Raw genomic sequence first — 15941 nt, forward strand, 5'->3', positions numbered from 1 at the left:
TTTAGCTACCTGAGGCAAAGAAGTTCCCTGGACTGTGGTTATTTTTTTCTTTTTTCTCTTTTCTTTGGAGCTGTTCAAACCTGCTCTGGACTGAACACCAGCAGAGCACCCACAGCTCCCACCTGTGGCCACTGGGCCAGGCCTGGCCCGAGGCATTTCCAGCACCAGAGGGACTGATCAGAGACTGAGTGAGCTGAGCAAGCCCTCAGAGGGACTTGCTGAGTGTGTCATCTCTTCAGAGCAGCAAGAAGTTTTATTGGTTAATATTTCTCTTCTTTTGTGCTGGTGAATGCTTTGCCTGTTAAATAAACAGGTTTTTTCCACTTTTCTCCAAGGAAATCTCTTCCCAAACCAGATGGGGGAGGGAGCCTCTTGAATTTGCTTTCCAGAGGAAACCCCTTTAGAGGTTTTCTCCCACATTTTCCCTAAACCAGGACATAAGCCCATGTGGAGAGTAGTAAATCCTGAAAACAGGGCTGGAGTAGAAGAGGTAATGACATGCTGAAGGATTTAGGGGTGGGGAATTTAGAATTGAAACCTCCACCTGCACCATCTCAAGGCCATGCCCTTCCTGAGCCACTTCCATTTCTTTGGTTCACTAGTTACTCCATAGAGAGTCTGACATCCTTCTGAGACTTCTGAGGTGTACTTTCAGTGTTTTTGAGGCAAGCTCAATGACTACACATGCAAAAAGCACAAAATCACTCTTGGTAATGGGAGAATTATATGAAATAATTGACCAAATGAAGAGAAATCGTGTGCTTCTAAAGGTCTGAAGTCCTTCCATTTAGGTTTACCAACTCTACATTTGAAATTCTTCCCGGCTGTGGAGAACTATGTCTTTTATGAAATAAAAACATGAATGAGTTGTCAGTGCTGGACCTCTGCATTGCTAACTGGGAATTGTTTGGTGTTTTTTGTTAGCACAGAAGGAGAATGTGCTCTGATCTGCAGAGGTATTTTGGTGATGTGAGTCAGAACAGAGGAGCATTTTCAGCTATATTAAATGTGTGCCTAAGTGCTTTACTGGATTGGGGCCATATTCTGCAGCATCTTACAGGATTAAGCCCAAGATGCTGGGCAGAGCTGTAGAGCTTATGGCAGCTCTGCACAAGCATGGGAACCCCTGCCCAGGGTGAATTTTCCAAGGAATAGTTTATGACTTGTGTGGGGTCTGTACCAGAGCTGAGAGTCAGGTCACCAGAGTGTTCCAATTCAAAATCCAACCTAAAGAAAGTAGGACTCCTGATTAGGCCCAGCAAAGTCAGCCATCAGAAAAGCTAAAATAGCACTGAGATGTTGGATGTGGCAGATATTTGGACAGTAGTTACAATTTCCTGATCTCCCGTTGTGATTTTAAAATGTTTTATACCAATTACTCAACAAATCAATTTAAGTGTGTAATCACACCTGTAGATTTGTGTCAGAGAAACTGTTAAACCTCAGGAATGTGGAGTGTTGTTACATTTACCCATTCAAAGCTCATGTTCAACACAGTTTCTCTGAATATCATTAACTCCTTGTGTAATTGACACAAAGAAACCAGAACTTGAAAGCTTTCATAATTACACTATTAAATCTTAAGATTTCTTACCCCCTTGCTTGATGTAATAATCAACAAGCAAGCACCCCAATTAATTTTGCTTCTGCAAGCACACCAATTAATTTTGAACATAAATCTCAGCACACTTTCACACTATCCCATTAATTATTTCTTCAGAAAAAGAGCTGATCTGTTGTCACTCATTTGAGTTAGTGTAAAAGGAGACTCTTCAAGGAATTCAGTTCAAATTTACCTATTTTCTGTCAAGCAGTATTTCCTTCCATCTGTTGTTTGACATAACCCTGTGTAAAAAACCACATTTGGTCTCCCTTTATATTAATTAACACACACACATTTTCCAAAAAATATTGAACATGAAATAATCTGCAGTAAATTACTCTAGTAAGTGCCAGATCTATTTATTTTACAAATTAGGAAGAGCAGTTTTATTTCAAAGCATGAACTTTCAGAGCTAAGGACTATATACTTAGAAAATATATTTCTCCTATGTACATTGAACAAAATGTTCAATGACATTTGACAAAAACAGACATTATCCACTCATAGTACTGCTCACTACAGCAAACCAAAGGTTGTGCTGCAAGATATTATAAAATCTTTTAAAAGTAGCACAGATAATTTTTTTATCTAAGGTGAAAAAAAGCAGTAAGTAGCATTTATTAGCAGTTTTTAAAACTTGATGTTCAGAGCACAAAGCCACATTTAAGTTGATTTCCACATGGCAAAGCTCAGTGTGTCTGTTTCGGTGAGCAATTGGTGTCATTAGGCCTGAATTATTTTAATTATTACCAACAAATGGTACTGGAGCCATGTAGCATTGCTTTTCCTATTGAACTTGAATAAGCAGCTAAAGACTTCTCACTTGCTCTCTTGGCTCAGCACCAGAAACAGACCATTACAATGAGTTTTAAGTACCAGCACAAGGCTCAGAGCTAATGAATAATAAAGAAATGTGCATGTTGTTCTTTGTCACCAAGTGTCACCAAATCCCTCCTGATACCTGTAGGAGGAGGAATGCTTTTCTCTGGCCAAGCTTGCATTACTGAGTGTAAATGATTTTAACCTGGAAGGAAAATGGCATTGCAGCCAGTATTGATCCCTGGTGCCTGTGTCAGCCTCAGGCTGTGGCAGAGCAGGGGGATGTGGGTTTGGCCCAGCAGCATCAGCCATGGGGATGTTCCAGGAGCCCTGAGCCTCGAGTGCTGCAGGACTTTACACACACTCCACTTACTGTGTGATGGTAACAGGGGAGGATTTCAGCTGGATTCATTACCTTGGGCTGCAGAAATGGAAAAATGAAATGAATTTTTAAAAATTTATGCTCTCCATGAGTACTAATCTCCTTCCAGATCTGTATCCTGCATATAGATTTGTCATCAGATTTACGTGTTGTCCAGCTCAACTTCACCTTTTTAGGAGTGGAATCCAGATAAATGATTTAGATAAATGAGATTTCTCTGAGGTCTGCTCAGAGAGAACTGGGTGTTGTGCTTCTGACATGATTGTCAGGTGGGTGACCTCTGATGGACAAGTGCAGTGGTCACTGGTGGTGTTTTATGCATAAGAACACAATCATGCTAATGGAACACTGCTGCTGTCAGGCTTCCTTGCTTCTCAGACATGGCATTCTTGTGACTTGATTTATTCTGGTCCAGCTTGGATTATGTGCTTTACCTTACCTTGTACCTGCAATGGTTTCATGTCTATCAGCACTGTTAGAATGTTTCCTTATTATTACTTTCAGTGTAGGCCTATGCGAATTTGTAAATGTTTCTCTACAAACTTTGGTTAGTTTTACTGAATTCTGGTTGTTTGTGGTTTTTTTCTCTTTACTCAGGTTAGTGTTCCAGATGACCATAATGCCACTGCAGGCAGAAGTGTAAATAAGCAGGTATTTGAAGGTTTAACAACAGGACTTCTGAGGGTAGCTGCTGTGATTTTCAGATGTCTCATCTCCAGCTTCCCAGATGGAAACAGCCACTCTACTGCCCTGAAGATATTACAGGAAGTGAAAAGTAAATCCTCACAAGTGGAAGCCTTCAGCAGCAGAGTCCAAGACCTAATCAGGTTTAAAAAAATATAATGAAACTTTTTAAAGTATTCCTTATGAGAGAGAAAGCAAATTGCATCGATTTAAGAGAGGAACAAACTGCTTTAACCTTGATGCAGTGAGAGTAGTTTGTGTGGGTAGTCAAGAAGACTACTGAAATACTATATTCTCAATCAAAAATGTTCTTTAAAAAACTGCAGACAAAGAAATACAGAAACCCAAGATTTTTTTATTTCTGGACTTGTTTTTAATGTTCTTTCCATTAATTTTCTCTCCTGATTATGTAGGAGCTAGTTTCCATGCATTTTTCTCTCAGCTCTCTATGCCAACCATGTGTGCCCATTGCCTATGGGCTCTCATGTCATACCTGCATTCATATAAGCTGGTCCAAAAAAATACATTTCCTATTATAAAAATCACCCAGTCATTCCTAGAATCTGATCTTATCTGATCCTGATCTGATCTTATTTTAATAGCTGAACCGAAATATATTAGTACATACATAATTAATACATGTTTTAAATATATGAAACTAAGATATATCCAGCAGTATACTAGACTTGCTAAAAGTGCACAGTTTCACTGGTAAGCTATATAAATAGTTATCAATAAATTGTTATATTAATAGTCACCAGTGTGTGTTCAGCCCTCTGAAGAAATGAAGTTCTTCTTTATATGCTACTGAAAACATGTCACAGTGAGCCCTCAGACGTTGCAAAGTCTGGTGTGATGCTGATGGAGACAAAGAGGACATCTGGAGGAGAAAAGCAAAACAAGTAGTTGTCATAGATACCAGTGACCTCTAAAACTTCTGTGTTCTCATGTAACTCTCCTTCTCCCCAAACAGGTTTTGATAGAGTGTGAAATTTCAGGATGTTGTATTCTGCAATTTATGAATGGGAGGGTGGGAGGTCTGTGCTGAGCAGACATCTGACACTGGCTGGGCCCAGCACAGGCAGACCCTCAAGATAAGGAGAGACATGAGAATCTGAGCAGGTCCCTCACCTGAGGCACTTTAGGGGATCTGGTTATAAATGGGGAATGAAAGGCATGATGACAAGGTAATGGTGCAATTAGGACAAAAAGAGAGAGGGCATTTTAAACCAGTCAAAAACAGACAAATTCTGTCATTAATGAGAATCTTTCACCTCCAGGTCATTGTATCATATGTCATGGGGAGTTGATTAAGTGAGAGTTTTAGGAAGATGGGTGAAGAAAGAGGAGCACTGAATTTTTTTTTTTTTTTTTCCTATTTGGGACTATTAGACCTGGTGCATAAACACCAATTATCTATGTGCTGTCTGGGTATCAAAAGGGTAGCCAGGTTATTTCAGCTGTGCTCCTGTGGGTAAAAAGAGATGGAGGCAATAGATTAGAGAGCTTTGACATTCCAGTTGTGTGTGTGCTCAGCTCCTCGAGGAAGGGAGAGCTCCATGCATCTTCCTGATGTCTCCAGGTGCCAGGGAGGAATAGTCCCAGCAGACTGAAAGCTCTCATCCATTTCCTCTCTGCCAGAGGAGCAGCTGCTCTGTGCCCAAGTGTGGGTGGGAAGGAGGGGGACAGTGGACACAGTTTGCAGGTGTCACACTGTAGAGATGCTGCTAGGGAAGAGAATGCTGATGAGAAAGGTTGTGCCTTTTTGTGAGCCACCATCTATCAGCATTAGCTCTGGTTTATTTAGTTCTTCCTCTTCCCTCCTATTTCTCAGAGCTGTTTCCAGCACTCAGCATTTCTCTGTGACTGTGATGTATCTAACACCCAGCTCTGTTCCTGGAATTATTCCACTAATGCAGGAGAACTTGTTTATCACCTGTGTGATCAGGTGAATTGCTTAGATCAAAATTGGCAAGAAACTTAATGCTAGTAACCTTTCATGTTGCTAAATGAAACAGACAAATTTACCTGCACAATGAGTGTGCACTTAATAATCTTTGTGCATCTTTAGGTGTTTTTAACTGCTGTACTTCAGCAGCTTTAAAAATCTTCCATGCTGCAGTTCAACTTCTTGCATTATATCCAGTGTATTTTTATTCTTAATTCCTTCACTTCTTCCAAAAGCTCTGTGTCACTAGGGTGGACATTGGCAGAGAAATCTGTCTTTGAGCAACAGCAGTGTCTGAAAAGTAGGAGGTTTTCTTGTCTAGTGTCAAAATCCCTGTTCTTTCAAAATTAGAGTGTAGGACATGCTGTGAGGGAATAGTTATCTTTAATAAACAGTTGTACTTCTGTGAGAAGCATTATCTAACCAATAGTCTTTATTGATAGAATCAGTGTTATTTAATAATGTTCCCTGTTGAGTCAAGTTAGGGTGGTCTGGTCAAGTCTGGCAAAGTTAAAGCCAGTGGTGTTCCCTTCTCCAGGAGCTCTGTCCTTGGAGCCATCTCTGCCAAGTTCCCTTGAGGAGCAGCTGCTGGGACAGTGATCTCAGGGGGGTTGGTGTAGGCAGGGTAGGAACAGGGTGTCTGAAGGCAATGACTTCCCCATGTCTTTTCAGCACAGGATAGAACTGCAGTTCTTCTGGTTTTGACAAAAGGTTTCTCCTGCTTCGTAGGAGTGGAGGAAAATAGAAAGAAAATCAGAGGGGAAAGAAAGGGAGATGATTATAGTGGACCTTTGTGTCCACAAAGAGAGTTGATCTCACCTAAGTCAGCAGAATATGGTGGTTGAGAAGGGCTAAAGCCTGAGAAGCTGGATGTTTGTGGTAGAAAAGCAAAGTAGGTAAAGTGAGGTGATATCAGCAAAGTGATGTGGAAAAATACATCTGTGCATGGTTTGAGTGGAGTTGATAATGATCAAGGTGTGAGAGAACCTGCTGTGGACAGAGAGATCTTGGTACAAGGATGAAGAGCAGATTTTGTGGACATATATTTCCAAGCTATTAGAAATTCAAAGAAGGAACTTCAGCAGTTGTGATCTGAGGATCAGTAATGATGATCTGGTTAACCCTAATAAAAAAGAAGGCAGTTTTCAGTTTTTAAAAAAAGGCACTACATGGTTTTCTCTATATTGAATTTGATTGTGTCCTGTGGAGATTCTTTTATCCTGATCCTTCTATACTGATGGTAGAAGGTTGTTAATATTCTATTAGTCCCTGAGCTGTTGCATATATGTTTTTATAAGAGGGGAACAAAGCCCAGCAATTGGCCAGTGGTTGCTATGATGTATGAATTGCTATAAAACATTATCTGGGTAACATCATTGTCTTCTTGAATTAGTGTGTTCTGCAGAGTTTACCTCTTCATGCTAAAAAGAAATTGTGTTGTTGCAGAGCTATCAAGATTATTATAAATCATCTAACTATGGCAAAATTCCATTGTCCTCCTAGCAGTATGCTAAAATAAACATTTATACTCATCTTTCTTGTACAGTATAATACAAATTATCCTACAACTCTCAGATCTCGTAACAGAAACTACTGATAGTCACAGAGAGCCAGACCTGAAGTTATTGTAATCGAAATTGTTTTATTGAACCCTTTCAGAAGGAGTATTTAAGTGATCACAACCTGCTTTTTGAGTGGTTTGATAGCAGAGAAGCAAAAATTATTTCTTTTGCAAAGTTACCAAAACTGTTGTGGAACTATTTTTTGTAATACACTTTTTCCTGTGTTTGTAGTTACGTGGTGAACATGGGACTGGTGGACAAACTGTGCTGCTGTTTCCTGTCTGTGCAAGGCCCTGTGGATGAGAACCCCAATGTAGCAAGTTTCCTGCAGAGTGCCACAGCAGTGCTGCATGGCATGTGCCAGCTGTGCTGGGCTCTCAGTGGAAGGTGGGTGCCATGGTGCTCAGGCAGGGGCCTCCTGCTGAGGCTGCCAGCCAGAACTGTGAGACACACAGGGACAGAAACAGTGCTGGAAATTGCCTCTGTTCAGCCTCTTGCCAGCAATCTGTAATCTTGCACTGAGCCTGCTTCTTATAAGCCACCTATCAGAATTGCAAACTTTGCCTCTTTACTCATCATTCCCCACAGACTTTTATCACTGATAGTTTGAATGTCCAGTCTCAAAGACTTCAAGAGGTACTTTATTATGGGCTAAAATCAACTGTTAATTGATTTGTCTCTATGATTTGTCTCTAGAGCAGCCTAGTTCAGTTCTTGCTCTTTAAAATACCACCGTCAGTAAGGGAACTCTATTTTCCATAAAGAAAGCTATTACTAGATTTGTCAGGGAATTTTCTAATGCAAAATGCTTGTTGTTGTAACCTAACCAAGGCTGTGGGAAGTGTGCATGAGGGTTTGTGCCTGCCAGGAAATCTGGACTTCTGTGGTCTGCAGTGTAGGACAGCTTGACACTCATATGGGAGTCACAATTTCAGAGCTTTGGGCTGCACTTCCTAGAACCTACCACACCATTACTGTTACACATTTCAGGAAAAATCAAGGCTGGCAGAATTTCACAATGCATTCCTGAAGGGTAAAATGATGCTAGGGTTGAAAAAGAAGAGCTAATAAAACATAGGATAAGAAACAAAGCTTTAGGTAAGAGCTGTTGCTGGTAGCCAGGGACACAAACACATGGAAAAAGAACTGCAAGAAATATGAGCCCAAAGAGACCATCCCAACTTACTGAAATTTCCCTTTCTGAAAGCTGCCAACTTGGCATTTTAAACTCCAGCAGAGCACTGCCAGAAGTCAAATACTCACTAAATAAAATAATAAAAATATCACCCTTCTGTTAGTGGAATAATAGCTCTAGCTCAGAGTGAGTAATACAATATTTGCAATTTCTGTAGCAGGCACACACTTCACCAAAATATTAGAAGTCTTTGCACCCCAAAATAGTACAGCACTGCACACATACATCCATCAAGAACATCTGTTCTTTGTAGCACCAGGATAATTTGGGGGGTTGAGTGTTTTTCTTCACAGTTACACCAAGAAGTATCTGATCCTACCGTGTCCATAAGCAGCAATGCTCTGGATTTTATCCAAAGGTGCTGGTTGTTCCTGATTCCAGGTTACATTGTTCATTTGAGCATGAGAAGAAATGAGAGGAATGAACCTGGAGATTTCAAAACTGTTGTCTTTCACTTCAAGATCAAAAGCCTTGATGTAACTGATTAGAAGGGCAATTTAAATCACATGTCTTTCATCACCTGAGCCCTTGTCATTTAAGCAGTGTAATTCTGTCTTGTCACAGCAGTCCTCAGTGTTGGAGGTGATTTAAGTGGAAAAAGGTACTGCCAAACACAGATTAAGGTGGCAGGAACAGAGCTCAAATTTATTGAATTCTTAAATATGTCACACTACAGTAATACATGATGTGTGATACCTGTTTGCAGCACAAAAGGCAGCCCCTCTGTGAGAAGGAGAGATGCCTCTTTCATTCCTGGTGAATGGGGTGGTGGCACTGCAGCCTTTGCTGTGAGCTTTTCTCACTCAGCTCAGCTGATACAGGCTTGTGACAGCAGCCTGCCTGTCACAGCCCTCTGTGCATCCCAGCCCTCTGATCAGCCAAGGGCTGAGCTTGTTACTGACATTTGAGGAGCCCAGCAAGTATTTCAAGTGCTCTGACACTGTAGCATGAAAAGAAGTTTTGCCAAAATAATGGCAGGCTTTCACCATTGTTGCAAGAGCAAATTTGAAATGTTCTTTTCAAATATCCTCCTGTATAAAATGGTTCCAGGTTGGAAATTTCTTTATGCTCCTCATTGGTAACCAGGGGATGGGGATATAAATTAATCTGGTTTTTTTGTTTTTCATGGAGATTTTCAGGCTGTTACCTGTCACATAGGAAGTTGTCATTCCATATGTAATCCATGAGAGCCCTGTGGTGGTGCTGTCTGGCTGTGTGCAGATCTCAGCACTCAGCAGTGAGTGGCACAGTGGGAAGCTGACACAGGACAGTAAATGCTGGGTGGGCTACCAGGACCACCCCAGGGCTCAAACCAGCCCAGCACAACTGGGAAATCTCCAGTGGGCTGTGGGATCCTTCTCCTGTGCATTCAGATGCCAGCAGGTTGTTGGGAACTGTACTGCAGCTGTAATTGCCATATCCCCAGAGGGCCAGAAGTTCTTGTTCAAAACTCAGGTTTGAAACAATTAAAAGATCCAGTCCTGTGGGTACAAAGTATGTTGGGCCATTTCTGGAGCTCTGAGGTAGGAAGAGCTGTCAATCTGACTTTCCTGCCTTCCTCAAAAGCACATCTCATGAAACTCCAAATTCAGCAGAGTATTTCTAAACCAAGCTCTGGATTGACACCCAGTGTGTATTTGGACAGTTCCTTCCTGGAAAGAATTCTGTAGGCATTGAAGAGATCTCAGCCAGGTCCCTCTCTGCACGTGCCTCTACCTCAGGCAAGGTGTCACAACAATAGTGATTATTAGAGAATAGCCTCAAATGATTTTATATATAAATCAACATTATCTTTTTAAATGAGGTCTGTGGTTGATATAATGTAGATGGTAAAATTTTAAGACATGAATTAAGAGACTACTTTTATTACTGTGGTAGACTTATAAGGAAAAAAAAGTCCAAAATCATGGAGTTAGATACAGTAAAGAAAAGTCTTACTAATGTAGAAGCATAAATTGGAGGATTTTCAATTTTAAAATCATAAAATGTTATTGAAATAAGGGAATATATTCTGAACATATGTTATAAACATAGCCTATTATAAGAGAGGCATTTCTTTCCATTAATGATCAAGGTCTTTAAAAAAGATTTAACTTTGATATTGATCTTACTTTTCAAATTATCATTTTTGATACTGGCCAATAAATGCTTGATTGATTCTTTTAATTGAAATTTTGCTGTGAATGGAATAGCAGATTTTCCAAAAGAACAATTGTTGAAAACCTTAATAACTTGTTATCCTGTTTCAAGCTTGTTTTGATACTTTTTATCCTATTCTCTTACACAGAGAGAATCATTGAGGGTGACTTGAGACCTCCAACTGGAAGTCCCAATTTTCTGATGCTGTTTTGCATCTATAGCTAACAGTGGAGGTGAGAGCTCCTTCCTCCCTGATGAGTTTTTTTTAAAAAAGGTGTATGAGAGCTGAAAACAGGGCATTGTCCCTTATTGTTTGTAGGGAAAATCAGAAAATGCAGCAGGTCTGAATATTGAGCTCTCTCTGCTGAGCAGGTGAACCTGGCATTTGATACTTAGGCTTGAAAATTGTGACCCTGGTAATGCTTAACTGACTTTTGCTCACCATTACGAGTAACAGTAGCCAGAACTGAAAACAGAGACATTTTTATTAACCTGAAATAAAACAAAATATTAAATACACTTTGTATGGAATAACAACGTTGTGTGGCCATATAGACCTCTTGGAATCTGTGTGCAATTGCAGATGTCCAGTAGCAGTGTTCAAGATGACAGCCCTGATTTCCAAGTGTATCATTGGAAGTATGACAGATTCAAGGCCTCTTTTGGGCCCTCAGGTCCTGACTACACATCTGGAATCTGCTTGGCTTGTACCCACAGGACAGAAAACAATGAGCAGGCCTGGAATGCAAGGAGCATTAATGAAGGCATGACCCTGCAGCCTCAGCCCAGCCTTCCCTAAGAGCAGGGGGAACACTGAGTGAGTGAGGATCTCCATGGCAGATCTTTTATCAGCATAGCAAAGGTTCTGCTGTGTTCCTGTCTTCTCCTGTACTGCCCAGAGTTCATCCAGCCTAGATCCCCTTTCCCTAATTCTCTGGACCTGAGGTTGCTGTCCCAGAAGTTGCTGCTCTGTGGAGGGCTGGAGTCAATGCCTTGTGTCACTTTTGCCCATGAGTGTGAGTGAATAAAGTCACAGTGTCCCAGAGTTACTGCAGGGAGCAGGGGAAAGCAGGGCAGCACTGCAGGGTAAGGGTCAGTCACTGGGGCAGCACAGCAGAGAGCAGTAACACAGATCCAAGGAGGATACTGCATTGTGCATAAGGGAATATTGCAAATAATAGTCCCTCAAATTATGTAGATCCTTTGGAGCTCCAGCTGTTCAAAAATTTTGCTGTTTTCTCTATTTAAGAATTGCCTTCAACCTTTCTCATTACCCCAGGAAAATGCAGTGCCAGAGCAGAGCAGTAGTGAAATAGCTGCTGTTCTATCCCAGAGCAGTGGTGGGGTGTATGAATGTGTGTCAGCAGCTGATGAAGCTGTGGTTACCAGCTGCAGAGGCAGAAAGCAGCAGATGCAGGTCTGGCCCAGGGAAGCCCTGCCTGTCCTGCCCCAGATGCACATGGAAGTGGCCTGGGCTCACTTTTATTGCAGTCATTAAGATAATGTCTGCTTTGGCTGCTGCATGGGGAATCAGATGCAAGTCTGTCTGAACCTTGGTTTTTGCTTCTCATCACTTCCAAGGGACCCCAGCTCCAGCAAGTGCTGTTAAACTAACTCTAACTTGTGTCTGAAGGCTTCATTTCATCACTCCTGTGCAGCACTGCAGTCCCTGCTTGGCAGTGGGAATTGCAGCAAGGTCTGACAGGTGCTAAATACTTCCTTGTTCTTCTTTTATTATTATTTGGCCTCTTTATTTTGACATCTTTTTCTAAATAAAATAATTTAGAAGCAAAAAGTACTAATGATAGTTTTAAAATCCTAATAATAAAAAACCCCAACAGATTATATTCTAAGCCTCTTGGAAACTCATGTTTTCATTTCACTCAGTGTTTTTAATCAGGAGTATATATTTCAAATATACAAACATTATAATGTATACCCTTAGAGGGGCTTGTCTGCTTGTTAGCTCAGCCAGTTTTTAAAACAATATATTTTCAGATATAAACAGTTTGCTCATATTGAAGCTTGGAGAAATTGTAGTTTTATACTTGTTCTGCAGAGTATGCTGTTTCTTATCAAGCTGTATTGAATTCCTGTTTTTAATAAATAGTAGTGTATTTTAAGCAACAAAGTAACACTGCTTAATATCTTTCTTTCTTGTGATGGATATATCCACATTTTTTAATTCTTAAATTCTTTTTGTAAGTCATAGATCACATACCAGTTCCTGAAAGCTCTTGATGGCCAAGCTGAAAATCACTGTGGCAGCCCATAATGAAAATTCTGTGCATTTCATTAAACCTTTTTTTTTATTTTAAGATAGTGCAGGTTGTTTGACCATAATATAAATATTTGTCTGTTCTTCTGTATTTATATTTAAGACATAATTATTGTGACCAGTAAAGTTTGAAAGCCTGTTTGTTTTCCCAGCTCTGTCACCCAGTGTTAAAAATCCAGTGGGTCTTGCTTCCCTTCAGGGATTAATTGAAGAGGTTTTGTCCATAGTGACTATTTTACTTTTGCAGCTGTTACAGACTCAGAGACAAAATTCCTTTAAATAGGAGAATTAAGAAGAATTGCAGCTCTAGGAATCTGATCTCTTAACTTCAGTTATGTAAAGTCTGATTTTCTGGTGTGACGTTGTCATCTTATGTTATGAAGGTTTTGGGGGGTTTTTGCTTCAGTCTGTCCCAACAGAACTGAATTTTCATTGGGCTCATGTTCTGAGGTGAACTAAAAATCTGCTAAATGTATGAAACCCCAGTGTTGTGCAGAGGTGACAAAAATCACTTAGAGCAGTAGAGGCAGAGGTTCATGCTTTATTTTACATAATTACATATAGGGTTTTTTGCATTCTAAAGCCCACAGCAAGTACAAGTAACTTCTTTTACTTTTGTATTGTAAACATTTAGAATTAAAGTGGTGGAACCAACAGTTCAGTTCAACAGGAGCCAGTGTTCTGATCACATACACGTTAGCTGTAGTACAGGCAACGTCCAAAATAAATTTTTTCTGGCAGTTCCTTCAATCCATCAAATCTAGCAGAGATTTTTTATTTCTCTTTAACAGTTTTGTGCTGTACAAACTTCAAAATTTTTCATCTTTTCTGTGAAAAATCTAATGCTTGCATTTAGTTATTTTACTATTGACTTTTTAATGTATATTTTGATTCATTCTCTGCCCCAGAGCAGCACAAAATGGTAAAAGGATTTCATCCAGCAATGTAAGCTTTGTCATATGGAATTGTTTAAAAATAATGATGGAGTGAGAGTTGAAAGCAAGCTAACTTTAACCTTTGGTAAAATTGGTCAATCTTCTGATTGCACAGAGTCAGAAAAAATTCTGTGAGGTATCATATGCAGTAATTAATTTGGGGTTATCATTTGACTGTGAGTGTACTTTTCTGTTTTGTACAGCTGAAAAAGCTAAGAGTGAAGTTGGGTTGGCAGGAGGAGCTGTGCTCTCATGTGATCCTGTGGCAATAAACATTCTAGTTAGTTGAGTGTAACTAAGTGATGGTTAGCACATTTTGGCTACTGCATCCTGCAGAATAAATCCTGGGATACCAGGGAGCCCAGACAGAGCAGAGCTGTGCTCAGGGTGGTCCCAGAGCTGCCAGCTCTCCCTCCTCAGGTAGGGACCCTCATCAGCTGTGCCTCCCTCCCTGCCAGGCTGATGTGCCAGCACACCTGGAACTTTGCAGCAGGGATCTCCAAAGGCACAGCTGGCACAGGCAGGTGGTGGCTCAGGAAGTGTCTCTGCTGACTCCATTCACACACACTCACTTAGAGACCACAGAGCTTCAAAATGAAGATTTGGGGCATGGATTCCAGGCATAGGGAAAGCAAAGCCCTGCCATAAATTGTTATGCAGCATAGCCCCACCCAAACACGCTTAGAATTCTAAGAGTTCTTTCCACTTTTTGTTTTTTGTGGAGTAAATCTTAGGGTCTTAAGGAGAGCAGACACAACTATGTTGCTTTTGTTCTTACAATGTTTTACTAAAGATCTGATTCTTGTGTCACAGGCTTGTGGACTACTCGTGCAGTGTGGGGTGGTTTTTGTGCAGCACAGGTGTCCTTGGGACATTGGTCCTGGGGTGGCAGCAAAGGGTGCAGCACTGAACAGCTTTTTCAGCAGCACTGAATATTCACAGACTGTAAATAGAAATAACTCAGAAATGGTACCATTAGTGCCAGTTTCAGATGAGAGCACTCCTTACATCATCTGGTAAGGTAAAGGTAAAGATGTGAGGGGACAGTGGTGGAAACAGATGGGTGCCAGTAGAGCAAGTTGTGTACAGCCCAAATACTGCCCTGTCAGCTGAGCCCAGGGCTGCTCTGGGACCTGAGGAAAGCAGGTTCCTCATCCTGCTCTGCCTCTTTCCCTCCCTGCGGTCCAAGGAAGGGATGGAGTGCTGCTGACAGACAGAATTCTCATGGACAGACACTGGTTTGGGTAAGGTGGTGCTGTCTTGTCTGCTTTATTTGCTTCACTAGGAAAAGCGAAAATGACAGAACAAGATGATGGTTGCCAAAACGTGGTTGTTGCTGAGCTCATGGTTTAGTTTCTCTGTTGAAGAAGTCTGTCTGCAGTTGTAAAAAGCAGGATTAGTCATCCTGCCTAGAATCTGTGTTGGAAATGTCACTGGAGCCAGTGTTTGTAGCAGAGGAGTGCAGGATGCTCCTGGTACAGATACAGAGAGATTATTGAGAGCTGCTCTAGTCAAGGTAAAGCTCCTTTCTGATTCTGCTCAACCAGAATATTCTGAGCCCTCTGAGTGTCTGGTCTTTGCTTTCTTAAACTGAGGTTTTCTGACTTACAGATTATTTTAGAAAGTGGTTCTTATTTTCACTTCCATTTCCTTTGCTTTTAGAAGTTATAAAAGGGGAAAATGCCCTCATTTAAGTTGTCCTTTTATAATGTTTTCTCATATAGTCTGTCATATTTTCCTTTAATTACAGCAAGGAATCATATATAAACTCAATCTTTGTAGTCTCTTTTGATATTGAAACTTCCTTCTTTTCTTTTTCCTTTTTTTTTCTTTTTTTTAAGATGGAAATATAGTAGATGAGGTAAAAAACAGTCCTTGATGTAGCATATTTTCATTGTTACTGTTTGCTGTGTTTTATTATTTTAGTGTTTCCTTTGATTACCAATATTGACCAAATATGTTTCCACAGTGAAATTCAGGTAATTTATGTTATGGGTTTGAATTAGACTTTGGAGAATATAAAACTTGCTGAATTATTTTGGGGCTTCACTTTGTGCTAGCCTACCCTGCACACATTATTTAGCCTCCAGGGTAGTGATACTCTTAGTCTTCCTTGTTAGTTGTCCTGCATCATCTTCAGGATTATTAATAATATGAAAAAACTGAGTAGTAAAAATCATGAAGGATTATGTGAAGTGTTTTTGGAAGTCTGGATGTGAGAATGGAAAGGGCAGTCCTGAGTTATTTGCCTGTCTGTGCTGATATCCAAGATAACCAAAAACCTTCTCCATTATTTTATGTGCACACCCAGAAGGTGGCAAAGGGACTCAGTTCCCATGTGCACAAGCTGTGCTGGTTTGTGCTTGCCTGTGCTTTGCTGCCCTGCTGCACTCTCC

General features: G+C 40.6%; 1 protein-coding gene across 2 annotated transcripts in view; it reads left to right on the forward strand.

Moving 5' to 3' along the window:
• SCAPER (S-phase cyclin A associated protein in the ER) overlaps window positions 1-15941 on the forward strand; it is a 136043-nt gene that overhangs the window by 96810 nt on the left and 23292 nt on the right. For both annotated transcript variants that reach the window (XM_058033388.1, XM_058033389.1), the window contains exons 26-27: window positions 3402-3631; window positions 7230-7385. In XM_058033388.1, coding sequence (XP_057889371.1) covers window positions 3402-3631; window positions 7230-7385 — 386 coding nt within the window. The remainder of the gene's footprint in view (window positions 1-3401; window positions 3632-7229; window positions 7386-15941) is intronic.

This window comes from Melospiza georgiana, chromosome 13 (genome assembly GCF_028018845.1).
Source record: "Melospiza georgiana isolate bMelGeo1 chromosome 13, bMelGeo1.pri, whole genome shotgun sequence".
In the NCBI taxonomy this organism is placed as follows: Eukaryota; Metazoa; Chordata; class Aves; order Passeriformes; family Passerellidae; genus Melospiza; species Melospiza georgiana.